Source organism: Podarcis pityusensis (assembly GCF_964106645.2).
Source record: "Podarcis pityusensis genome assembly, chromosome: 16".
NCBI classification, from domain to species: Eukaryota; Metazoa; Chordata; class Lepidosauria; order Squamata; family Lacertidae; genus Podarcis; species Podarcis pityusensis.
In genome coordinates, this window is record NC_138041.1 from 21,454,425 (window position 1) to 21,481,243 (window position 26,819).

The 26,819-nt window shown below is 45.9% G+C and overlaps 1 protein-coding gene across 1 annotated transcript; it reads left to right on the forward strand.

Moving 5' to 3' along the window:
- On the forward strand, window positions 1-26,819 carry LOC308464808 (uncharacterized protein). The gene is made up of 17 exons (XM_080984397.1): window positions 1-158; window positions 2,483-2,814; window positions 5,633-5,794; window positions 8,848-8,887; window positions 10,432-10,568; window positions 10,680-10,771; window positions 12,089-12,316; window positions 13,275-13,399; window positions 14,657-14,960; window positions 15,887-15,959; window positions 21,639-21,800; window positions 22,818-22,857; window positions 23,487-23,623; window positions 23,768-23,859; window positions 24,233-24,460; window positions 25,084-25,208; window positions 26,503-26,819. The coding sequence occupies exons 3-17, from the start codon at window positions 5,642-5,644 to the stop codon at window positions 26,796-26,798; spliced, it is 2,232 nt and encodes a 743-aa protein (XP_080840523.1). The 5' UTR covers window positions 1-158; window positions 2,483-2,814; window positions 5,633-5,641; the 3' UTR covers window positions 26,799-26,819.

Here is a 26,819-nt window from a genome sequence, read left to right on the forward strand (position 1 = left end):
GGATTCTGGAATCTCCTTTGCAGTAACAGACACCTGAATCCCAGAGACACTGGGAGTCTCTAGGGGCTCCTGCCTTATTCTCCTAGATGCACTAAGAACAACCTGTGGGTGATCGTACAGTCCGTTTAGACCTCCAAGGGGACACTGCCCCGTCTCAGGTAATTCAAGTTTACAGCCTTTGCTGATCAACCTAAAGAAAGCCTCCTGGACTTTAGAAATGAATGTCCTAAATTTGGGACAACCACCACTACCGAACACGACAAGCACCCCCAAGTTTACAGCCTTGCCAACACCCAGCAGCTGGCTGTTCCATGGTTCCATGAGGGCTGTGCATAGATGTGATTCCACTGGATTATGGAAACCCTATGAAAATCCAGTGTTTTCTGAGAATCTGTGCTTTTCGTTTTAGTTTTAAGGTTTCAGATCTCAAGGAGATGCACAATCATAGACTTGCAGAATTGGAAGGAGAGACCACAAGGGTCATCTAGTCCAACAACCCTCAATGCAGGAATATTTTGCTCAACGTGGGACTCGAACCCACAACACTGAGAGCTCTTTGACAGTGGGGCGGGCGACCTCAGAAGGTGGTGGAACCTCTTTCACTGGAAGCTTTTAAGCAGATGTTGTATGGCCATCTCTCGGGGATTCTTTTGCCGTGATTGGGGGTTGGACTAGATGCCTCTGGAGTCCCTTCCAACTCTACAGTTATTTGATCCGATGTCTGACTAATTAAGCACCATGGTTAGCTGAACTAGAGAAGTTGTTCCGTGGCCATAGAACAAATGGGTGGGCCTTCTTTCCCTCATCTCCAGCACCTAGTTGCTTGGTGGAAGTGTGAGAGAGTGGAATTGGAAGCAGGCTGGAAGCTGGAGACAAAGACCTGCTCGCTCTGTGCTGGATCCAAACTTGTAATGAACATAGACACAAGATCTGTTGGGGTATTAATGTTGTGAGCCACCTGCCCCACCCCACCCCCCACAACATCTTATGCTCAGGTTGTATATAAGTGAAATTAGAACCATATTTCCTAAATATACCTCGGTCTCTGCTGACCTTCATTCTAAGCAAACGTAACTCTGAGCATGAGCTGGAATCTCTCACTGCTTGGAGATCTCACTGCTTGGAGATATCTCATAACAGCCAAGTGTTGTTTCATAGGGGAAGCACCAAAACCAAGGAAAACAGGTGACCCAGCCAGTCAGTGGATGGAGCATGAACAGAAGAAGAGGCTTTTGGGGAGAGGGGGTCATGCTATACCCTGTGAACGAAGAGACCATTCTCCCTGGGGACTGGAACAGAAACCACACTTGGTTTATGGATGGGGATGGGGAGTCACAGAGAAAAGGCTGCAGCTCAGTGGGGAAGCATCTTCATTACATGCAGGGGGGTCCCAGGTTCAATCCTCAGCATCTTCTGTCTAAAACCGTGGGGAGCTCCTGCTGGTCAGAGTAGACAATACTGAACTAGGTGGATCAGTGGCTTGGCTCCGTATAAGGCAGCTTCCAAAGGAAGGGCCATAGCTTAGTGGTGGAGCAACTGCTTTGCATGTAGAAGCTCCCATCCCCGGCATCTCCAGGTAGAACTGAGACTCCCTGCCTGAAGCCTCTGCCAGTCAGTGTAGACAGCACTGAGCCGGATGGACCAACTCAGGAAAAGCCATCTGCCTGTGTTTCTGTGTTCGTGAATTCTCTCTCTTGCTCCCTTTCATAGTTCACTCTCCCTGCAGAAGCTGCAGTCCTTCATTCTGCTGATCCTACAAAATGCCCCTTCTTAGGAGACTGGAACGTCCCCCTCCCCCGAATCCTGGGAATTGTAGTTGACCCCCTCATAGAGCTACCATCGCCAGCAGCCTTTACAAACTACAGTGGTACCTCGGGTTACAGACGCTTCAGGTTACAGACTCCGCTAACCCAGAAATAGTACCTCGGATTAAGAACTTTGCTTCAGGATGAGAACAGAAATCGTGCTCCAGCGGCACGGCAGCAGCAGGAGGCCCCATTAGCTAAAGAGTGGTGCTTCAGGTTAAGAACAGTTTCAGGTTAAGAACGGACCTCCGGAACGAATTAAGTACTTAACCTGAAGTACCACTGTTCAGTGCCCAGGATTCTTTGGGTGTGAGGGAATTTGCTTGCAACGCCTGGTGTGTACACAGCTATCTGCTGGGGTCAATGTGTTTCCCTGCGCCTCACTCCTAACGCTGCCTCATCGTCATTCCAGACCCAGCCTGCCAACCTGGTTTGAACCAGTTCTGGACCATTTGAGTGAAGGGGCCCTTTGTCTGAAGCAGCCACCCCAGACTGTCCCCCCAGCCCCTCCTTCCTCCACCAGCTAGCCTTGTCTGTCTCTCATTTGCTCCTCTTCTTTTGGTATTGGAGTGACTGAAATAGGCTTTCCCCCTTTTGCAACAAATCACACACACCCCTTCCCCGTTTCCCCTCTGGCTGACATCCTTTTAAGCATTGATTCTGCTCCTTTCCCTTAGGTCAGATCTCTGGTTGGAGGAGAGGAAGGGAGATGACCTCAGAGGCGAGGGCAGTGGTTATGGGGAGTGCACCACGCCTCCCATAAGTGGCCAGCACCAAGCCAAGACCACCGGCTTATAAAGTGGGGCCAAGAGAAACCAACATTCCCCCAATGAGACTAGAGTCGTGAAGATAAGCACAGCACCCAGGCAGCCCACCCCCAGGAGAAGGAGGAGAGCCCCCCTCTGAGTCCACCAGCGGCTTCCTCCAAAACACCATCGCAAGCACCCAGCTCTGCCGTCCGACCACTTTGCAAGCCAAGCTCCAAAGCCTCTTCTAAGACCCTCGACAAGTAAGTGCGTCTCATTGTCTGCCTGGAGGTCTGCTAGACAATGTGCATCATGATGTAATGCACACCTTTAGCCTTCAGATAAGCAAGGTATAGGCCATTTGCACTGCAAATTTGGATCCTTGGGAGAGTTGGATAATTGAGGTTCAGGTAAAGATGGAAAATTTGCTTGCAGGGAGAGTCTGTTTGTTTATACACTGCCCTATACTCAGAGATCTTAGCAGTGCTGTAGACAGGAATGTTAAAGCACTGCCTTGGGTTGATTTGGAGCACAATGGGGCGCTAGGGAAAGATGGTTATCCAGTGGAGAGTCAGTGTGGCATAGTGGTTCGAGTGTCTGACTAGGATCTTGGAGACCAGGGTTCAAATCCCGACTTGGCCATGAAGCTCACTGGGTGATCTGGGGCCAGTCCCTGCCTCTCAGCCAAATCTACCTCACAGGGTTGTTGTGGGGAAGGGATGAGGAAAGGGAGCACCATGTACACTGCATCCCTTGAGTTCCTTGGAGAAAAAAATTGGGGTATAAATGCAATAAATTAAAAAAGGTTCCATGTAGGGATGGGAGGGGGACAAATTCAATTCATCCAAAGGCAAACGTATCTAATTCATTCTTTTTGAAACAATATGCCAGCCGAAAGGCAGCCACCCATGGAAATTCGTCACTTCTCTGAATATTGTGATGCGTCTCCAAATGCACATGCTAAAGTGTGACTATTATTAATGCACGTATTAGAGGAACAATATGCAAAATGCATTAGATTAGGGGAGATTTCTCTGCTGAAAAAGATATATGCACATGAAGTAAAATGGTATACAAATATTTAGATGAGGAGAAAATTAGCACTAAAATGCTGATGAATTTAAAAAGGACTTTTAAAAAAAATGCAAAGTGTGGAGAGCTGAACTGATTACTGGAAAAATGAGAAACCAGGAGGAACAGATTTGCCCGTCCCTAGTTCCAGGTTCAGTCTCTTATCATCTCTGGTTAAAAGGGTCAAGTGATGGGAAAGACCACCTGATGCTGCCAGTCAGAGTGGACACTACTGAGTCAAGAGGAGCAAATCCTCTGACCTGATATAAGGCAACACCCTCTGCCCAGGGCTGTCTTCTCAAGCTTAGAATAACTTCCCAGGATTTCAACCAGACATGTTTCTCAGCCTGGCTATGTAGGTCCGTTTCTGAACTACAGGAGGCAGCTGGGAACTTCCAACGATGACTTCAAGCTATGAGAACGGAAGTACCCCTGGGCCGTGTGCTGAAGTTGCCTTGAATTCTTCTCCGTCATGGTCGGGATCCTGTGGCCAAATTGCAACCCGGAAAACCGACACACACAGAGCACCCAGAGAGCTGCATGTGTCTGTAGCCTTTCAAATGTGAAAGACAAACAAAATCCACTGTCTGGCAGGGAGGGAAGGAAGGGGCTGATCACAGCTCCCCACTCTCCCCAAGCCTGAACAGCTGTGAAGGGTACAATGTCAGCTTTCTTTAAAGAGGTATGCATGTGTGCAAACCCAGCTGTTAAGACAGGAAGCTTCAGGCACATCACCCATTAATATAGTATATGGGTAGGAGGTGATATGTATCCCCACTACCACTACCCTAAATGAGCTTGGCAGGGACCCCAGAAGGAGAGATGGGCACTGCCAAGGTGAAAGTAAGCAGAACGGGTAGGGAGAAGGGTGCGAAAAAGCAATTCACTAGCAGCAGGCTGAGAGTTCAGCTGTCGTCTGCAGGGTTGTACACACTTTCTTTAAATTAAAAGTAAAACCCTATGAAAATTTTGGATGGATTCTGAGATGTATCTAAATTATGCAAATTGATGATATGCACAATGTCCCTTTTGCCATAATCTTCCTCATTCCTGCCCTTAAAAAAAAAGATTTTATTAAAGATTTTTCATAAGGTGATAAAATAAAGCAGCAGCATTACTGTACTCAGATGTTCAAACATATAGCCACAAGGCCCAGGAACCTGCTTGTTCTCTTTTTTAAAAAAAACAATGAAACTTCAGTTTCTAAATTCGCAGCACTAAGAGCCAATCACAAAGAGGGGGCAAGGAGTTAAGCAGTGAAGCTTCATTGCAGTTGCAGGACAGCTTACACCATGGGTAGGCAAACTAAGGCCTGTGGGACGGATCAGGCCCAATTGCCTTCTGGATCTGGCCCACGGAGGGTCCAGGAATTGCCGCGTGGATCGTCAGTGCGTGTGTGTTCTTTCCCTCTCCCTCACACGGCGGTGCCGGCGGCGCCTCCTCCCTCCCTCCTCCTGGCTTCTCCCCGCCCTGCCTAGAGGAGGAAGGGAGCTGAGCTTTGTTGGTGCCAGCAGCAACAGTGCTCGAGGGCCACCATTTTAAGAGCCCCTTCGCATGCCGCTCATCGTCCCCCCGCCGCCGCCAACCCCTGCTGCTTGCAAGACACAGGTAAGCAGCCACCAGGGCTCGTGGTGCTCTTGTATCATTTTTTCCCCCTCCAAAATATAGTCCGGGCCCCCGCAAGGTCTGAGGGACAGTGGACTGGCTCCCTGCTGAAAAGGTTTGCTGACCCCTGGAGCCTTACCCCATCAGCAAGCTTGACTTGCCTGCACTTTCGAGAAAAAATTCTAGCATAAGGACTAGAAACTTGATTGATTTAAATAGAATGAGACTTGAGATTCTAAGATCACAGCACTCACAACCTTGGCCATTTGTGACTGTTATCAATGGACTTCAACTACATAGCCATGAAAAAAGTGTCAAAATGAAGTCTGGAGGAAGTAAAACAGTATTTTTTTCCTTATTCTTCCACTGTGCTTATTCTGTACCTAATCCCCATTCTACCCTCAGCTTTCCACAATGGCCTCCTCCAAGCCCTTCCACGTGGTCACTCCGCTGCGGGTCAGCCCCCACCTCTCCAAATTGGCTGGTACCAAGGTCTACCTGAAGCTCGAAAACTCCCAACCCACCGGCTCCTTTAAGATACGAGGCATAGGGAACTACTGCAAAGCGGTAAGGAAAGGAGAAGGCTATATGGGGAAGGCTCATAGCTCAGTGGCAGAGCAGCTGCCTTGAGTGCAGAAGGTCCCAGGTTCAATCCCCAGCCTATCTAGGTGGGGCTGGCGGCAACCCCTGCCTAAAACCCTAGAGAGCTGCTGCCAGTCAGTGCAGAGAAAACACTGTAGACAGTGTAGACAACAAGCCAGTTGTCTGACTTACTAGATGGTCCATTCCCACATAAGACGAAAAAGAATGGCAAAAGTTATCACTGATTTTCTCTATTGCCCTAGGATTGGCTGTAGCTCAGGTTAAGGCAGCTTTCTGTGTTCCTATGATGGGAACCCTTCTGGTGGGAAGTGGTATTGCACATAACAGATATTGTTTAATCAGCTTAGGGAACTCACCGCCACAAGCTTGAAGCCTCCTCCTCAGTCTGGCTGGTGCTGTCTTTTTATTTATTTATTTAATTTATTTCTAATTTTTCATTTAGAGCAAATAAACATTTCGGCAATAATTTAACATTTCAAACCCCAACTTCCCTCCCCCTCTTCCTGCAGTTCCATAAATTTATTTTCATCTTTACCTGCACATCCCAATTATCTTAAGTTATTCTTTTCTTCATCTATTTTCATATATGCTTTAGAAACTGCGAGGGGTTTTTTTACGGTAATCCTTCTAATGTCTTAATCTGTTTACAATTTGTTTGTAAAAAATTTGATAAACCATTTCTATTCCTTAATAAAAAGTTTGTGGTCTTGATTTCTTATTCTTCTTGTAAGTTTTGCCATTTCTGCATAGTCCATTCATTTCTATAGCCATTCTTCTCTCGCCAGGACTTCTTTCCATTTTTGGGCAAATACTGTTCTTGCAGCTGTTGTTGCATACATAAATAATTTTCTATATTATTTAGGTAACTCTGATCCCATAATCCCTAAAAGAAAAGATTCTGGGTTGTTGTTTTTTACAAATGTTACCTTAAACATCTTTTTCATTTCATTATATATCATTTCCCAGTAAGTTTTAACCTTACTGCATGACCACCACATATGAGAAAAGGTACCTTCTTTCACCTTACATTTCTAACATTCAATTTTGATTTATACATTTTTGCCAATCTGCTAGGTGTTAAGTACCATCTGTATAACATTTTCATATAATTTTCTCTTAAAGCATAACATGCTGTAAATTTTATATCTGTAAATTTTATATCTATATTCCACAATCGCTCCATTTCTATGTTATGACCAATATCTACTGCCCAATGTATCATTTAAGATTTCACTTGTTCATCTTTTGTCTCCCATTCCAATAACATCTTATGCATTTGAGACATCGCTTTAACATTACAGTCTCTTTCTCTAACTGAGATACTTGTCCCCCAAATGCTCATTTCATATTTTTTTGAAGACTTCATTCAAATGATGATATTGTATCCATGTTGTTACCATTCCTTACTTTCTTTTAATTTGAATTCTCCACCTTCCTCTCTTAACGAATTTCTATAAATTACCCAATTTTCCACCATCTCCTTCTTCACCACTACGGCTTCCAGTGGCGAAAGCCAAAGTGGTGTTTTTGACTCAAATACATTTTTATATTTGTCCCATACTCTACACAAATTTTTCCTAATTATATGATTTGTAAATCCTTTATATACTTTCACCTTTTCATACCACAAATACATGTGCCAGCCAAAATATATTATCATGACCTCCCAAGTCTAAAATATGTGGATTCTTCAGTGACAACCATTCCTTCAACCAGCACAGACAGGAAGCTTCATAATATGATCTCATACCTGGCAGGGAAAAACCTCCTCTCTCTTTCACATCTATCAGTATTTTATATTTTATTCTCGGTTTTTTCCCCTGGCAAGATATATTTAGAAATATATATTTTGACATTTATTGTAACAATCTGTCTTGCTGATCACCAGTATTGATTAAAACAAAAACAACATCCTTGGTAATACATTCATTTTTATGGTTGACACTCTTTTATGGTTGACAATGAAAGTTTCGTTCTACCCCATATTTGAAAATTTCTTTTCATATCCTCCCAGTTTTAAAATAATTATCTTTGTACAAATTTATATTTTTTGCTCTTAACCATACACCTAGGTATTTAATCCCCGCCCCAATCCTTAGGCCAGATAAATCTTGTATTGTGTTCTTTCTCTCATCATTCATAGTTTTTACCAGGAGTTCGATTTTATCTTTGTTAATTTTAAGATCTGCTACTTCTCTATATTGTTAATCTCTTCTAGTGCTTTTGGAATTATCTCTATTGGTTCTTCTACAGATATCACCGCATCCTCTGCAAATGTTTTTAATTTATATTGTCTTTGTCCCACCCTTATTCCTTTAATTTCTTGGTTACCTCTTATTCCTTGCGCCAAAACTTCTAAAACTAATATAAACGATAAAGGTGGCAGTGGGCAGCCTTGTCTAGTTCCTTTGTTTATTTTGCAGTTCCCCATTAACACATTATTTACTATCAATTTTGCTGACTGCTCTATATATATTGCCTTACCTCCTTTTATAAAAATGTCTCCATAGCTCATATATTCCAACATAAAGTCCCAGGAGACATTATCAAATGCTTTCTCTGCATCTAAAAACATTAAGGCTGCTTGCTTTTCATTTCATTTCTAAACATTCAAAACATCAATTATATTCAAGCAGCTGCCATCTTTGTTTGGGGGAAAGGCTCCTTCTGGGAAGAATCAAATTGGGCACTAAACATGCATGATTCACCCTCCATCAACTGCCTGACTTAAATGGGGGCTTTAAAAGCTGAGATCTTCACGAAGAACTAACAGATTTATAGCATGCTTGGGGGGAACTTAGGGACCTTGTCAGTGTTGGAAGCAGGATGTTGGACTAGATGGGCCTTTGCTCTGATCTAGCAGAGTCCTTTGGGCATTCTGTAAAGGTTCATTATGAGGTCAGGAGGGCAGAATCTGGTCCAGACCTGCCTGGAAAGAACCGTGGGTGGTGGGGTTGTTTTTGCTGTGGGGTTAAGATGACTTCTGTTCACACATTCATCTTCTTTTGCTTTCACAGATGGCTGAAAAAGGCAGCAAGGAGTTTGTCTCCGCCTCAGGTAATGTAGTTTTCTGTAGACAATGTCAGGGTTCTGCAAGCTAGCTCCAAGTTGGAGAATGGCTAGACGAGACGAGGAATGGAGGACAACTGCAATTGAGTTTGCATATAAAGGGGAATCTCCAAAATTCACTTTCACTTTCCAAAATAATACGAGAACAAAACCAGAGCCGCCCTCTGGCATTTGCACTTTTCTGAATTTTGCTACGCAGTTCTTAAGGAATGGGCATAAAAATGCATGTCTGTGTGTGAGAGAGTGAAAACAACATAGGCAAAAATGCATTAGGCAAAAGTGCTTTGCAAAAAAAAATATGAAGCCACAATGGCTGTACTCTAGCTCCACAGTTAGAGGCAGTAATGTGCCTGAATTCCAGTTACTGGAAACCTCAGGTGGGAAGAGGGCTCAATTGCCTGTGCCCTGCTTGTGGGTTTCCCTTTGAGGCATCTAATTGGCCACTGTGAGAACACGATGCTGGACTGGAAGGGCTACTAGCCTGATTCAGCAGGCTCGTCTTATGTGTACATTAGGGGGGGAAATCACACTAAAAGGCTGGTGAATTTTTGCAAGGATTTCAAAAAATGTTTCCACAAGCCAACATGGAAATGCAAAGAACTGAACCCAAGTTTGGAAAAATGAGAGAAACCGAAAGGGACCAATTCGCCCAACCCTACTGTGCCTATACAGATGCCAACAACAGCCTTGGGGACCAAACTACTGGCAGTCTAAATGCAAAAGTGGTGCAGGGAATTATTGGGTTGTTCTTATTTTTATTATGTATTTTGTGTTTTTAGATTATGATTTTATATTGTGAACTGCCCTGAGACCTCTGGGTATAGGGCAGTATAAAAAATTAATTAACAACAACAACAGTATGGTGGCTTAGAGGCTGAGCTGCAAATCAGAAAGTCCCCAGTTCGGATTTCACTTCTCCCACAAACTCGATGACCTTAGGCAGGACACCCTAGATTATATCCAGAAGTAGTCATACTCCATGGGACGTGGGTGGCGCTATGGGTTAAACGACTGAGCCTAGGACTGACTGATCAGAAGGTCGGTGGTTCGAATCCCCGCAACGGGGTGAGCTCCTGTTGCTCGGTCCCTGCTCCTGCCAACCTAGCAGTTCGAAAGCACGTCAAAGTGCAAGTAGATAAATAGGTACCGCTCCGGCGGGAAGGTAAACGGCGTTTCCGTGCGCTGCTCTGGTTCACCAGAAGCAGCTTAGTCATGCTGGCCACATGACCCGGAAGCTGTACGCCAGCTCCCTCGGCCAATAAAGTGAGATGAGCGCTGCAACCCCAGGACAGTCACGACTGGACCTAATGGTCAGGGGTCCCTTTACCTTTAGTTATACTCCAAGGAAACCCATTGAACTTAATGGACATGACCGACTTCATATTATTATAAATGCAGTTGCTCTGGGTCTCTATATTTCTGGTTTTTTTGCTCAAACACACATAAGGTGTTGTACGCCTTGGGTGGCTGAGGAATGGGGACAACCCTCATGAGGTCTAGCATCATGTGGTGTCAAATGGGCTTTCTTCCAGCGGGGAATGCCGGCCTCGCAACTGCCTACTGCGCCAAACTGTTGGAGATCCCGGCTACCATCTACGTGCCCCAATCCACGCCAGCTTTCACTGTGGAGCGCATGAAAGACGAGGGAGCCACGGTGTGCTTTGGGCAGGTATGTCTGGGAGGTTATCACAGGAGAAAAAAATGTTGGAAGCCTTAAGCAAACCCAACACCAAATATTTCTTAGAATCCTAGTCTAATAACATGACTTCCTTTCCTCTAGACGCTGGACGAATGCAAGAACACAGCCCAGGAGATGGTAAAGAAAAACTCTGATTGGACCTTTGTGCCTCCCTTTGGTGACCCTCTCATCAGGTATGTGATATATGAGTGAGAGCTAGTGGACATCTGTTTTGGAAGATTCGGGATGGATGAAAAAAAAGACTTGTTCACACTGTGCTTAAATTATGGAACACCCTCCCTCAGGAAGCAGCAATGGCTGCCAGCATAGATGTCTTAAAAAGGGGATTAGACTTACATATACAGTGGTACCTCAGTTTTCAAATACCTCCATAGTCGAACGTTTCAGAACTCAAAAGCTGAAAACCCAGAAGCAAATGCCTTGGTTTTTGAATGCACCTCGGAAGTCAAACAAGAAACATGGCTTGCATTTTGAGTTTTCCGTATTGAGGCTTCTGCTTTCAGTTTTTGGTTTTTGAACGTTTCGGAACTTGAACGGACTTCCAGAATGGATTACGTTCTAGAACCAAGGTACCACTGGACACTATATAGTTTTGTTACCTTAATTCAATTTTACTGTCATTTCGTTGTTATTGTTTTCCTCTGCTTTCTTTTGTGTTTATTTTTTTTAAAAAAGACCTAATTTTCTTCTCTTTTTCATTCGAATTCACTTCAGAACTATCAATAAAATATCAATATGAAACAGTAGAAAATAAAAAAGGGATCAGGCAAATCCACAGAGGAGGAGCCTATCAGTGGCTACTATGCACTCTTCTTCTACGGCCAGAGGCATTAATGCAGGAAACCACAGGAGGGAAGAGTTGCTGTTGAGCTCATGTCCCGCTTGTGGGTTTTTCACAGGCATTTGGTTGGCGCTGTGAGAACAAGATGCTGGACTAAATGGGCCATTGGCTTGATCCAGCAAGCTCTTCTCATCTTATATTCTTTACCCTGACCTTTGACACTTGATATGTACTGTATTGGCCTGAATATAAGCTGCACCTTTAAAATTGGAGGCGGGGGAAGGAAAAATACCTGAATATAAGCCACTCCCTTCCTCCTGCTCCTGGCTGCATACCGTAAGGTCGCAAATATAAACCACACTTTTTGGGGTTGGAATTTGGGGGGAAAGTGAGGCTTATATTCAGACCAATACGGTATATTTTCAGGACCCACCTTAGATTTTTGTTGTTGTAATTCAAAGATTTAAACATTGTTTTTAATGTGCTTTATATTGTTGTAACCTGCCCAGAGACCTTAGGGTGAAGGGCAGGTAATAAACTAAAATAATAATAATCTTTTAAATAAGAGACACACATCTTTTGTAAATAAGAGGAATATTAAGAAGGGGGTGAGAGGAGATAGCGCCCTCTCAGCGCCCTCACCCCCCAACTCTCTCTTTCCCACCCCTGACATTTGGTTTTGATATTCTGGGTCCCCTCTGCTTTGCAGTGAAGGGCACAAGACCATGGTCGCAGAGATGAAGGAGCAGATGGAGTCCAAACCTGGAGTGATAGTTCTCTCTGTCGGAGGGGGCGGCATGCTCTGTGGGGTGATCCAGGGCCTCCGCGAGGCGGGCTGGGACGACGTACCCATCATCGCCATGGAGACCTGGGGAGCTCACAGCTTCCATGCTGCCTTGAAACAGGGGGAGCTGGTGACACTTCCCAAAATTACCAGGTGAGCACATGGCACATTTGGTGGCACTGTGGGTTAAACCACAGAGCCTAGGGCTTGCCGATCAGAAGGTTGGCGGTTCGAATCCCCACAGCTGGGTGAGCTCCCTTTGCTAGGTCCCTGCTCCTGCCAACCTAGCAGTGCAAGTAGATAAATAGGTAACACTCTGGCAGGAAGGTAAATGGCATTTCCATGCGCTGCTCTGGTTCGCCAGAAGTGGCTTAGTCATGCTGGCCACATGACCTGGAAGCTGTATGCCGGCTCCCTCGGCCATTAAAGCGAGATGAGCATCACAACCCCAGAGTTGTCCGTGACTGGACCTAAAGGTCAGGGGTCCCTTTACCTTTTAGGAGGGTAAAAGACTACCCCTTACCTCAGGGCAGGAGCCACTACTGGTAGTGTGACAGCTGATGTGGGCTGGTGCCCATTGGGTCTGGTAGGGCGGAAGACAGGGAGCCCAACAGTAGGGGGCGCCAGAGCCAATGACAGGCAGAGCCAACCTTCTCCTAGTTTTGTCCCCATCCTCTTCCCTGTGGAGTTCTATAAGCAGCAACGCTGAGACGGAGGAGGAGGCTGATACTCCCTGGGTTGGTTAAAGCAAGCAAGCGAGGGCTGACTGAGGCCAGAGCAAATGACCAATGTAATACTGGGAGCTAGTGCAGTGGCTAGAGTGTCAGACTTGGACCTGGGGCAGCAGAGTTCAAATCCCCACTTGACCTGGAAGCACACTGGGTGAGGCCAGTCGCTGGCTGTCAGCCTAACATGCCTCACAGGATTGTTTGGGGGATTCAGTGATAATAGGTGATGATGATGATGATGGTGATGATGATGATGATGATGATGATGATGATAGATAAATAAAAATAATATAGCCTCATTGTCATTACACATTGTTCACCTGAGCCAAATCCAACCAACAAAATCCAGCCCACTGATCTTCCTTTTCCTGTTCTGGGTCCAGCATTGCTACCACGCTTGGGGCAGCTACTGTGGCAGAGGAAGCTTTGAAGCTGGCTCAGGAACACTGCGTCATATCACAGGTCGTTACTGACCCGGAGGCAGTGGCAGGCATTCCAAGGTTTTTGGGTATGTATTCGCAGGACATTCATCCTGTATTAATGCACAGCGAACTTGTTCTCCAAGTCTGGATAGTCAGTGCAGTTGAGTCTGTGATCTATATGAATTGTCTGCTGAATTTGTCTGTTCTGCCTTATACAACAGTGTTTTTGATATGATGGCATTTGTTGACATGTTTGCTAAGGTTTAATGCTGCTGCAAGATTAACCCGGGTGTTGGGAGAAGCGGAATGCAAATAATTAAATTGAATCAAATCCATATGTATCCGGAATTATCCATTCACAAGTGGGGAGGCACCAGCAGGTTTAGACGAATCCCTAGGTTCTCAGAAATACAACATTCTTTAATGTGCGGGGCAGGGGGAGATTAGGAGTAACTCCAAAAAACTGCCCACTTAGGACTGAACATGCTCAGTGGGCCTGGAATGTTGGTGGGGTACCTCACAGAACTACAATTCCCAGAATTCCCTTGAAAGAAAGGTTGTTTGTTAAACCACTCTAGGAACTGGGAGGGGAAAAGGGCCTCCTAACAACCTTCATCACCCTCAACCAACTACAGCTCCCAGGATTCTTTGGGGGAATCAGAGAATTGTAGAGTTGGAAGGGATTGCGAGGATCATCTAGTCCCACCCCAATCAATGCAGGAATCAAGCATGGGGTTCAAACCCATGACCCTGAGATTAAGAGTCTCATACTCTATCAATGGAGCTATCCCAAGTCATGACTGTTTAAATGGAACATAGAAATCTAAGAAGAGGCTGCTGGATCAGGCCAAAGGCCCATCTAGTCCAGCATCCTGTTCTCACAGTGGCCAACCAGATGCTCCAATGGGAAACCAGCAAGCTGATCCCAAGCCCAAGAGCAGTCTCCTCTTCTGTGGCTCCCAGCAACTGGTATTCAGAAGCATTGCTTCCTCTGACCGAGGAGGCAGAGAATAGTCATTGTGGCAAGTAGTCATTGATTTGTTCAGTCCTCTTATTTGTCCAATCCTCTTTTGAGGATCAAGTGGTATATTGCACTTCAAACACATGGTGTGAATTATTTCTACTACTGATTATTTGTGCCCTAATGGTGAGAAGGAGAAATAGCTCAGTTGCTTAGAGCATGGTGCTGATAATGCCAAGGTTGCAGGTTCGATTCCCGTAAGGGACAGCTGCATATTCTTGCATTACAGGGGGTTGGACCAGAAGATCCTCAGGGTCCCTTCCAGCTCTAGGATGCTATGATTCAACATCCAGGGAACTTAAATGACCCTTTTTGCCTGCAGACGCGGAGAAGATCCTGGTGGAGCCAGCGTGCGGGGCGACCTTGGCAGTCATCTACAGCGGGCTGATCAAAACGCTGCAAAAGGAGTGCAAACTCCCCCGCAATCTGGAGTCCATGGTCATCATTGTGTGCGGTGGCAACAACATCACCCTGGAGGAACTGGATCGCCTCAAGGATGACCTGTGCATGAACCATAGAATGAAAGAATATGTGGAGTGCAAGGTTGCCCTGGCAAAATGGAACCATGCAAGCAACTCGGGGACATTCACAGCTTCGCTCCAAAAATCCTTGGGGGCATGTGGTCATTAAAACTCACGGCTGCTTCACCCACCCTCCTCTCCCTGAGCTTTGTGTCACCCCCAGGTGGGAGCAGAGGAGTGGGCGGATGGGAAAACTGGGTTGTGTAGGCCCTGGTGCCTCAGGATTTGGTTGGATCACACGCAAATATCTGAGAGTGCTAGATCCCAGGGCTGGTGGGATTGCCAGGGGAAGGTGGGAGGGCTTTGGGTTTCTGTGCAGCTGCCCATTCTGGCCAGTCACTGAACTTTGAGGCCGTGTATGTTTGCTTTTACACTCAAGCGGCAGACAATTTTTATGAAATAAATGTGGTAAAATAAATAAACGATCTGGAGTGCCCCAGACCCAAGGGATAGCTCAGTTGGTAGAGCATGACTCTTAACCTCAGGGACCATCAGTTTGTGACCCACACTGGGCAAAAAGATTCCTGCATTACAGTGGGTTGGAGTTGATGATCCTCGTGGTCCCTTCCAACTCTATGATTCTATGATCGATGATCTAGGTTGGCAAAAGGGCCATAGCTCAGGGGTATATCTGCTCTGCATGCAGAAGGTCCCAAGTTTAATCCCTAGTGCCATCTCCCAGTAGGATTGGGAATGTTCCCTGCTTGAATCCCTGGAGAGCTGCTGCCAATCAGTGTAGACAATACTGAGCAAAATGGACCAATGGTCTGATTCAGTATAGGACAGCTTCCAATATTCCTATGAAAGCTGGTTTAGAGGGGTCAAGGGACTCCCTAGGTTGCTTATCAGGCTCCCCTGTGTGTGCCTGGCTCTGTTGCCTTGGTATCAGTGGATGTCACAATCCCTGGAGTTTGACCTTTCCCCTCCAGCCAACCAGAAGCAAGGGGATTCTGGAATCTACTTTGCAGTAACAGACACCTGAAGCCCAGAGACACTGGGAGTCTCTAGGGGCTCCTGCCTTATTCTCCTAGATGCACTAAGAACAGCCTCTGGGTGATTGTACTGTCGGTTCAGACCTCCAAGGGAACACTGCCCCCCTCCCAGGTAATTCAAACTTCAACCTAAAGAAAGCCTCTTGGACTTTAGCAACGAGTTTCCTAAACTTGGGACCACCCCCACCGAATACCACAAAGGAGAAGCCCCACCAATTCATTAAGTGACCCAAGCCTTGGAAACAGTCAGCTGGCTGTTTGATGATTTCTCCAGGACTGTGCATAGATTATGGAAACTCTATGAAAATCCGGCTTTCTGAGAATCTGTGCTGTTTGTTTTAAGTTCCCAGACCTCAAGGAGGTGCAAAATATGCATATGTCTGGCTGACACCTGCTGAAATTCCAGCAGCTAGAACGTCTTGGGCTTAGTGTACTATGCTCAATGAGCTGATTCACTGGGAAAGGGAGGAGGGATACAATACAAGATTTTGTTTCAGATCCCACCTTGTGTTTGTACACTGTTCCCTGGCCCCACCTCCCAGCATGGGACTTAAGAATGTAAGAAAAGTCCTGCTGGATCAGGCTTGTGGCCCATCTAGTCCAGCATCCTGTTCTCACACTAGCCAGCCAGATGTCCACAAGAAACCTATTGGCGTATGGCATGTGCCAAATGTGTACAGCTCCCCAAGCGTGTAGGTTCGTGGCAGTGCAGTTTTGCACCAGAAGAAATTTAGTTAGACTCCCAACTCTTCAGTCAGCTCAGTCCTTTACTGACAGGTCCAAAGCATTAAGGCAGTTTCACTATATACAGGCTTCCATTAGATCCCTTGTAGAAGGTGCAGGCTTCAAATGCAAAGCAAGTACAACTCACAGCATACAAACAGCACAGAGTCCAGCATCAATCTGGCAGAGCTTCCTTGCAGCGAAGCAGAGAGGCAATGTGCAGCCCCCTCTTAATATATCCAAAAATGACCACACCCTTGGCCAGTTGCCAGGTCACAGTGACCTACTTGGCTGGTTGCCAGGTCGCAGTCACCTTCAAACACTAATCACAAGACCTGCAGGTACAAGATAAGGGAGGCACATGCACCAGATTTTCCTTAACAGCAATTAAAGGAACCTCAACACCCCTTCTTAATTCTAAGAAAAAACATGCATCAGAGCATGTGTGAAGTGTTTATACAGTATGCTTCACTAATCCCAACTTTTCAACTATTTCTTTGTGTCTTTTGAAGCTATTGGGTTTTCTCATTACATCAGCAATGTTCTGGCTTGACTCACAATATACAAGTTTCGTTAATCCTTGTTCTACATTGTCCCTAACATGTCTATATTTGATACCTACATGTTTTGTCCTAGACTTGAATTGTTAAGGTCCTGCCATGGAAATGCAGGCCCGATTGTCCTCCATAAACTGTCACAGGTAGCTTGGATTCTACATTCATATCAGTAAGAACCTGCATGAAATAGGGACGCTCGTTGCTCAATTCAGACAGAGCAGCATATTCTGCTTCGGATTTAGACACAGAAACCAACCCCCGTTTCCAGGATTTCCAAACCACCAAAGACCATCCAAATTCTACTACTATTCCAGTAGTAGACCTTCTTGTCTGTACATCATTTCCAAAGTCTGAGTCACAGTAACACGTTAGCTCCTCTGTCCCAGAGGATGACTGTTTTAAACAGTAGTCCTGTGTTGCTTTTAAATAGCGCACTCTGCTGTGGTTGGCTTTGAAACTAACCTGCTAAGAACACCCACAGTGTTGCTTACATCTGGTCTGGACCTATTGTGAACTGTACAACAAACTGCCAATGGCAGAGTGGCATAGCTCCTTGTGTTCAAGCTCCACATTACTCTCTGTTTTTTGAAAGTATGTCACCATAGGAGTTTGAACGCCTTTACAATTCTTCATACCAAAACATTCAAACAGTTGTATAATTTTCTTTTTCTGGCTTAGTAGAAAAACTCCCATCACTTACTCTGTACTTCAACTCCCAGGTAACTCTTTATAGTAGCTCCTTTGAAATGGAACTCTTGCCCCAGCTGCTGGGCAAACTCCTGAATTTATTTGTTTGTTTGTACCAAATGAGGAAAACAACTTTTATAAGAGGCTTGAAGAAATCCTATTTGAATATATGAGTGAAAAGATCATTTTTATGGGAGATATGGACGGTGTAGCTTCCCTGGAATGGGATAGGACTATAAGAAAGAAGATGTGATACAAAAGAAGGGAAGCTACCCAAGCCTTTTTTTCAGATGACAGAAAATTTCAGTTTAGTTGATATATGGAGAGAAAAACACCCACTGGATACACAATTTACATTTTATTCACCCACAAATAATTTGGTGAGCTGAATGGACTCTGTATGGACCTTTAGAGATTTGTACATTAAGGTAAAGAAGGTAGCAATAAAAAGGAAAGAAAAGGAATTGATAAATTCCCGTAGAAAAGAGATAGTTAAACAGGATATTAAATTATTGCAAGCACAGTTTTTAATGATAATAAATCAAGAAATAGAGTGGTCAATTAAAGATTTAAAACATAAACAATTTGAGCAAGCTAATAAAACCAGGGAAAGTATTAGCATGGCAAATTAAAAAAGGCAAGAGAAAGCCTACATAAATACAATTAACATAGGAGGTAGAATTGTGGAAAGAAATAAGAGATCAATTCATGAGGTTTTAAAAAATATATATAAGCCACCTCTTTTAACCCTGCATTTAAATATGCTGTCACAATATGCTGCAAGGGTTAAAAGCATTCTCATACTTAATCTAAACCCCTTCTCTGCATGAATCCTTTTGCAACAAAGCCTTGCTTTAAACTTTACTTCACCAGATGCTAGGGTTTTTCTTTTATGGACCCAAAGGTACCCCTCAGATTTCTCCCCTTCAGGCAAATCAACAAGTGAGAAAAACTTGTGATCAGCTAGAGATTGCATTTCTTGTTCCACTGCAGCAAACCACAGCTCCTTCTGTTGTGGCGGCAGCTGCAGGATTTCCTCAAAAGTCTGAGGTTCATAATTTACGTTGCAAAACTTAACCTGCCCCACAGAGTATTCTTCTTCAGAATATCTTAAGAGGTGGGACTTCCTGGGTAGCCCCTTCTGATCATCTTAGTCAGGGGTCAGCAAACTTTTTCAGCAGGGGGCCGGTCCACTGTCCCTCAGACCTTGTGGTGGGCCAGACTATATTTTGGAAAAAAATATATGAACGAATTCCTATGCCCCACAAATAACCCAGAGACGCATTTTAAATAAAAGCACATATTCTACTCATGTAAAAACACCAGACAGGCCCCACAAATAACCCAGAGATGCATTTTAAATAAAAGGACACATTCTGCTCATGTAAAAACATGCAGATTCCCGGACTGTCCGTGGGCCGGATTTAGAAGGTGATTGGGCCGGATCCAGCGCCCGGGCCTTAGTTTGCCTACCCATTGTCTTAGTTATGTAACTGCCTGTCCCTCTGTTCCTCCCCTTCAGCTTTGGCAGAAAGAGTCTCCTGTTTCACAGGTCTTTGCAGTTGGTTGCTGTGGCAACGGCTGGGCCTGTGGTTCTGGGACTGGCTCAATGAGAGGCAAAACTACTTCAGAATTCGCATGGATTCTGGACCAGTTATTTCGCTCTGAGAACACAGCACTGCAGCTCAGGACCACTTTTCCATTGCCAAGAGAAAACCCGGAACTTTTACAGTCCGGCTGATAACCCACAAAAATCAGTTTCACTCTTTCTCTGTGCCTTGGGGATATTAACCCAGGCATAGCTGCCAAAAGTTCTCAAATGGGAGATGCTAGGCTTTCTACCATGGAGGAGATAGGAGTATTATTTACCACAGCCTATTTTGAATATAGCATGCTGCCAGCATGGCCTCCCCACCCCCACCCCCCTGAATTTTACAGGCATCATGAAGCAACAAATCTTTCATTGTCTGCAAAGTCCTACCTTCACAAACTACAGTTCCCAGGATTCTTTGGGTGTGAGGGAATTTGCTTTCAACGCCAGGTGTGTACACAGCTATCTGCTGGGGTCAATGTGTTTCCCTGCCCCTCACTCCCAGGGCCAGATTTAGGTTTGATGAGGTCCTAAACTACTAAAGGCAATGGGGCCCTTTATATGTCCAGCTGTCCTTTGTCAACAACAAATTGCCGCTGTTTTTTGTGTTGAATATATGCTGTATGGTAATTTATGGACCTAATAGGTATCTAAAGCCATTTGCACATGTTGCCATGCAACCGGTCCATGCAGAATGTAGGCACCCTATATATAGAAATGAGCAAACCAGTGACATTTTAGGGAGCAGCATAGCAGGCAGGGCCCATGACTTACATCATAGGAGCCTATACAACATGCAACACTGTTGCTGTATGTAGGTTTTATTTTATTTGTTTTTTATCTTATATTTTGGAAATACACATCCAGCTTTTTTTCCTTTAAAATTTTTTGAGGCCCCCAAGAGAGTGGGGCCCTAAGCTATAGCTTGTTTAGCTTATATGTAAATTTGACACTGCTCACTCCTAACACTGCCTCATCGTCATTCCAGACCCAGCCTGCCAACCTGGTTTGAGCCTGCTTTGGACCATTTGAGTGAAGGGGCCCTTTGTCTGAAGAAGCCACCCCAGACTGTCCCCCCAGCCCCTCCTTCCTCCACCAGCTAGCCTTGACTGTCCCTCGTTTGCTCCATCAGAGCGACTGAAATATGTCCCCCCCCCCCACACACTATTCCCCATTTCCCCTCTGGTTGACATCCTTTTAAGCATTGATTCTGCTCCTTTCCCTTAGGTCGGATCTCTGGTTGGAGGAGAGGAAGGGAGATGACCTCAGAGGCGAGGGCAGTGGTTATGGGGAGTGCACCACGCCTCCCATAAGTGGCCAGCACCAAGCCAAGACCACCGGCTTATAAAGTGGGGCCAAGAGAAACCAACGTTCCCCCAATGAGACCAGAGTCGTGAAGATAAGCACAGCACCCAGGCAGCCCACCCCCAGGAGAAGGAGGAGAGCCCCCCTCTGAGTCCACCAGCAGCTTCCTCCAAAACACCATCACAAGCACCCGGCTCTGCCGTCCAACCACTTTGCAAGCCAAGCTCCAAAGCCTCTTCTAAGACCCTCGACAAGTAAGTGCGTCTCATCGTCTGGCTGGAGGTCTGCTAGACAATGTGCATCATGATGTAATGCACACCTTTCGCCGTCAGATAAGCAAGGTATAGGCCGCTTGCACTGCAAATTTGGATCCCTGGGAGAGTTGGATAATTGAGGTTCAGGTAAAGACAGAAAATTCGCTTGCAGGGAGAGTCTGGTTTTTAATGCAATAAAATAAAGAAACTTTATTAACGTTAATAAAGGATTACTGTACTCACATTTTCAAACATATGTTTTTAGCCATGAGGCCCAGGAACCTGCTTGTTTTCTTTTTTAAAAAAAATAATGAAACTTCAGTTTCTAAATTTACACACTAGCAGCCAATTACAAAGAGGGACAAGGAATTAAGCAGTGAAGCCTTATTGCTGTCGCAGGACAGCTTACTGCATCAGCAACCATGACTGCCTGCACTTTTGAGAATGTATATGTAGCATGAGGACTAGAAACCTGATTGATTTAAATAGAATGAGACTTGAGATTCTAAGATCTCAGCACTCGCAGCCTTGGCTGTTTGTGATTGTATCAATGGACTTCAACTACATAGCCATGAAAAAAGAGTCAAAACAAAGTTTTGAGGAAGCAAAACAGTCTTTCCCCCCTTATTCTTCCACTGTGCTTATTCTGTACCTAATCCCCATTCTACCCTCAGCTTTCCACAATGGCCTCCTCCAAGCCCTTCCATGTGGTCACTCCGCTGCGGATCAGCCCCCACCTCTCCAAATTGGCTGGTACCAAGGTCTACCTGAAGCTCGAAAATACCCAACCCACTTGCTCCTTTAAGATACGAGGCATAGGGAACTTCTGCAAATCGGTAAGAACGGAGAAAGCTATATGGGGAAGGCTCATAGCTCAGTGGCAGAGCAGCTGCCTTGAGTGCAGAAGGTCCCAGGTTCAATCCCCAGCCTGTCCAGGTGGGGCTGGCGGCAACCCCTGCCTAAAACCCCAGAGAGCTGCTGCCAGTCAGTGTAGGGAACACTGAGCCTCTTGTCGGCTCACTATAAGGTACATTCCCATTTAAGACAAGAAAGAATGGTGAAGGTTGCTGCTGGTTTTCTCTACTGCCCTAGGATAGGCTGTAGCTCAGGTTAAGGCAGCTTGCGGTGTTCATATGATGGGACCTTTCTGGTGGGAAGTGATATTGCACATAATGGATATTGTTTAATCAGTTTAGGGAACGAGCTTGAAGCAAGCTGCTCCTCAGTCTGGCAGGTGCCATCTTTGTTTGGGGGAAAGGCTCCTTCTGGGAAGAACTGAATCAGGCAGTGAGCAGGCACGAAGTATTCAACAGAAGTATAGTGTCCAGATCAAGGGAAGCAATAGTACCACTCTAGTCTGTCTTGGTCAGACCACACCTGGAATACTGTGTCCAGTTCTGGGCGCCACAATTTAAGAAGGATGTTGACAAGCTGAAATGTGTGCAGAGGAGGGTGACTAGGATGATCAAAGGTCTAGGAGCCTTATGAGGAATGGTTGAAGGAGCTATGTATGTTTAGCCTAGAAAAGAGGAGATATGATAATCATCTTCAAATAACTAAAAGGGCTGTCACATGGAAGATGGAGCAAGATTGCTCTCTCCTGCTCTGGAAGGTAGGGCTCAAACCTCAACAGCTTCAAGTTACATGAAAGCAGATTCCAACCAAACATATGAAAAAAACTTCCTTACAGTAAGAGCTATTCTTTGGGCATTCTGCAAAGGTTTCGTTATGAGGTCAAGAGGACAGAATCTGGTCCAGACCTGCCTGGAAAGAACCATGGGTGGTGGGGGTTTTTTTTGCTGTGGGGTTAAGATGACTTCTGTTCACACATTCCTATTCTTCTGCTTTCACAGTGGGCCGAAAAACGCTGCCAGCAGTTTGTCTGTGCCTCAGGTAATGTGGTTTTCTGTGGACACTGTCAGGGTTCCAGGGGTGGGGAGGATCCTGCTTGTGGAAGTTTCCCTTTGGGGCATCTGGTTGGCCACTGTGAGAACAGGATGCTGGGCTGGAAGGACTACTAGCCTGATTCAGCAGGCTTGTCTCATGTTCTTATGTGTACATTGGGGGGGGGGTGAATTACACCAAAATGCTGGTGATTTTTGCTAGGATTTGGAAAAATGTTTCCACAAGCCAACATGGAAATAGAGACAGCTGAATTTAAGTTTGGAAAAATGAGAGAAATTGAAGTAGTGCAGGGAATCATTGGGTTTTTTCTTATTTTTATTATGTATTTTGTATTTTTAGATTGTGATTTTATATTGTGAACTGCCCTGAGACATGTGGGCATAGGGCAATATACAAATTTAATTAACAGCAAGAACAACAGTATGGTGGCTTAGAGGCTGAGCTGCAAATCAGAAAGTCCCCAGTTCAGATTTCACCTCTCCCACAAACTAGATGACTTTAGGCAGGACACCCTAGATTATATCCAGAAGTCTTGTATGCCTTGGGTTTGGCCTGGGAGGGAAGGCAACCATCATAAGTTCTAGCATCATAGTGGTGTCAAATGGGCTTTCTTCCAGCGGGAAATGCCGGTCTTGCCGCTGCCTACTCTGCAAAACAGTTGGGGATCCCGGCTATCATCTTTGTGCCCCAATCCACACCAGCTATAACTATGGAGCGCATGGAAGATGAGGGAGCCACGGTATGCATGCAACAGGTAAGTTTGGAAGGAAGATCAGCCTTAACCCTTTCCCTGGCTTATCACAGAAGAACAAAAGTTGGAAGCCTTTAAAAATCACCACCATCATCAAATAAATATTTCTTAGAATCCTTGCCTAATAACAAACTTCCTTTCCTCTAGACACTGGAGGAATGCCAAAACATAGCCAAGGAAATGGCAAAGGGAAGCTCTAACTCGACCTACGTGCCTCCGTTTGATGACCCTCTCATCTGGTATGTGATGTAATTTCTCCTTCGGTGGAGAAATTCAGTTCAGTTCGAAACAGTACCAGATTAGCCATTTTGAAGCAATACCTGAACTGAAGTGCGGCCATTTTGGCCACCTGGTGGCCATTTTATTTTCCCCCACAATGCCCCGGAATTTCAGCTGGGGCCTGGTATGCAGGAAGCAGGGAATATGTCAGGGATTTCCTGCCAAAATGGACTTCTGCAAAGGAAAAAACCAGACCAGATTTCTCCCCCTCCCCACAAATAAAAATGATGAGAAGTTTTGAATGCGCTCTTCTCTCAGTGCCCCCACCCCCAACTCTCTCTTTCCCACCCCTGACATTTGGTTTTGATGTTCTGGGTCCCCTCTGCTTTGCAGGGAAGGGCACAAGACCATGGTCACAGAGATGAAGGAGCAGATGGAGTCCACACCTGGAGCAATAATTCTCTCTGTTGGAGGGGGCGGCATGCTCTGTGGGGTGATCCAGGGCCTCCGCGAGGTGGGCTGGGACAAGGTACCCATCATCGCCATGGAGACCCGCGGAGCCCACAGTCTGAATGCTTCCTTGGAAGAAAAGAAGCTGGTGACACTGCCTGAAATTACCAGGTGAGCTCACGGCACATTTGGTGGGGGACTAGGAGGGTAAAAGACTACCGCTTACCTCAGGGCAGAAGCCACTACTGGTAGTGTGACAGCTGATGTGGGCTGGTACCCATTGGGTCTGGTAGGGCGGAAGACAGGGAGCCCAACAGTAGGGGGCGCCAGAGCCAATGACAGGCAGAGCTAACCTTCTCCTAGTTTTGTCCCCATCCTCCTCCTTGTGGAGTGCTATAAGCAGCAACACTGAGACGAAGGAGGAGGTGGCAGATAGCCAGGCAAGTGAGGGCTGATGGAGGGCAGAAGAAACAAACAATACAATACAATACAATACTGGGAGACAGTGCAGTGGTTATAGTGTCAGACAGCAGGATTCAAATCCCCACTTGATCATGAAGCTCAGTGGCTGAGACCAGTCACTGGCTGCCAGCCTAACCTACCTCACAGGGTTGTTATGGGGATTCAAGGAGGAAAGGGAAAACCACATGCACCACCTTGAGGGGAAGAATAGAGGGGTATAAATGCAACAGATAAATAAAATGGCCTCATTGTCATTACACATTGTTCGCCTGAGCCAAATCCAACAAGCAAAATCCAGCCCACTGATCTTCCTTTTCCTGTTCTGGGTCCAGCATTGCTACCACGCTTGGGGCAGCTACTGTGGCAGAGGAAGCTTTGAAGCTGGCGCAAGAGCACCCCGTCATATCACAGGTTGTCGACGACTCTGACGCAGTGGCAGCCGTCGGGAAGTTTCTGGGTATGTATTCGCAAGACAGCCATCCTGTATTAATGCACTAATTGTGAACTCGTTCTCCATGTCTGGATAGTCAGTGCAATTATATGGTGAACTAGAGTTCCCATCTTCTCTGACCATCGGCCATACTGGCTGGGGCTGATGGGTGCTGGAGTCAAATAAACTCTACAAGGCGCCACACTGGCTCTTGCTGCTCCAAGTGCTATTATGACTTTGTGCAGAACTGTATTGCAGGGGATTGCACGAGATGAGCCTTTGTGTCCCTTCCAACTGTACAATACCAGTAGTCATTGATTTGTCCAATCCTCTTATTTGTTCAATCCTCTTTTGAGGATCAAGTGGTATATTGCACTTCAAATGCATGGCATGAATTACTTCTACTACTGATTACGTGGGTGGCACTGTAGTCTAAACCTAGGGCTTGCCGATCGGAAGTTGGGCGGTTCGAATCCCCGCATGGGTGAGTTCCCATTGCTCGGTCCCTGCTCCTGCCAACCTAGCAGTTTGAAAATGCAAGTAGATAATTAGGTACTGCTCCGGTAGGAAGGCAAATGGCGTTTCCGTGCGCTGCTCGGGTTTCGCCAAAAGTGGCTTAGTCATGCTGGCCACATGACCTGGAAAAACTGTCTGGGGACAAAATGTCTCCCTTGGCCAGTAAAGCAAGATGAGCGCCACAACCCCAGAATCGTTCACGACTGGACTTAACTGTCAGGGGTCCTTTACCTTTTCTTTCTTTTTTTTCTACTGATTAAAAGGTAAAGGGACCCCTGGCCATTAGGTCCAGTCGTAGCCGACTCTGGGGTTGCGGCGCTCATCTCGCTTTATTGGCCGAGGGAGCCAGCGTACAGCTTCCGGGTCATGTGGCCAGCATGACTAAGCCGCTTCTGGCAAACCAGAGCCGCGCACGGAAACGCCATTTACCTTCCCGCCGGAGCGGTACCTATTTATCTACTTGCACTTTGACGTGCTTTCAAACTGCTTGGTTGGCAGGAGCAGGGACCGAGCAACGGGAGCTCACCCCGTCGCAGGGATTCGAACTGCCGACCTTCTGATCAACAAGTCCTAGGCTCTGTGGTTTAAACCACAGATTACTCATGCCTTAATGGCAAGGAGAAACAGCACAGTTGGTTAGAGCATGGTGGTGATAACGCCAATGTTGCAGGTTTGATCCCTGTATTGGATAGCTGCATATTCCTGCATTACAAAGGATTGGACCGTATGATCCTCAGGGTCCCTTCCAGCTCTAGGATGCTATGATTCAACTTCTAGAAAACTTAAACGACCCTTTTGCCTGCAGACGAGGAGAGGATGCTGGTGGAGCCGGCGTGCGGGGCGTCCTTGGCAGCCGTCTACTGCGAGCTGACCAAAACGCTGCAAAAGGATGGTAAACTCCCAAACGAGCTGGAATCCATAGTCATCATTGTGTGCGGTGGCAACAACATCACCATGGAGGAACTGGATTGCTTGAAGGAGCAGCTGTCCTCGGATAACGGTGATCTCGTGGAGTGCGAGCTTGCCATGGCAACATGGAACAATCCATGCAACATTTTCGCGGCTTCGCTCCAAAAATCCATGGGGGCGTGTGCTCATTAAAACTCACGGCTGCCTCACCCA

Bases quoted from the DNA above. Each gene is read 5' to 3' on its own strand.
- LOC308464808 (XM_080984397.1), top strand. From the start codon at position 5,642: ATGGCCTCCTCCAAGCCCTTCCACGTGGTCACTCCGCTGCGGGTCAGC. The intron at 12,317-13,274 runs GTGAGCACATGG...TTCTGGGTCCAG, and splicing joins ACACTTCCCAAAATTACCAG to CATTGCTACCACGCTTGGGG. The intron at 13,400-14,656 runs GTATGTATTCGC...TTTTGCCTGCAG, and splicing joins AGGCATTCCAAGGTTTTTGG to ACGCGGAGAAGATCCTGGTG.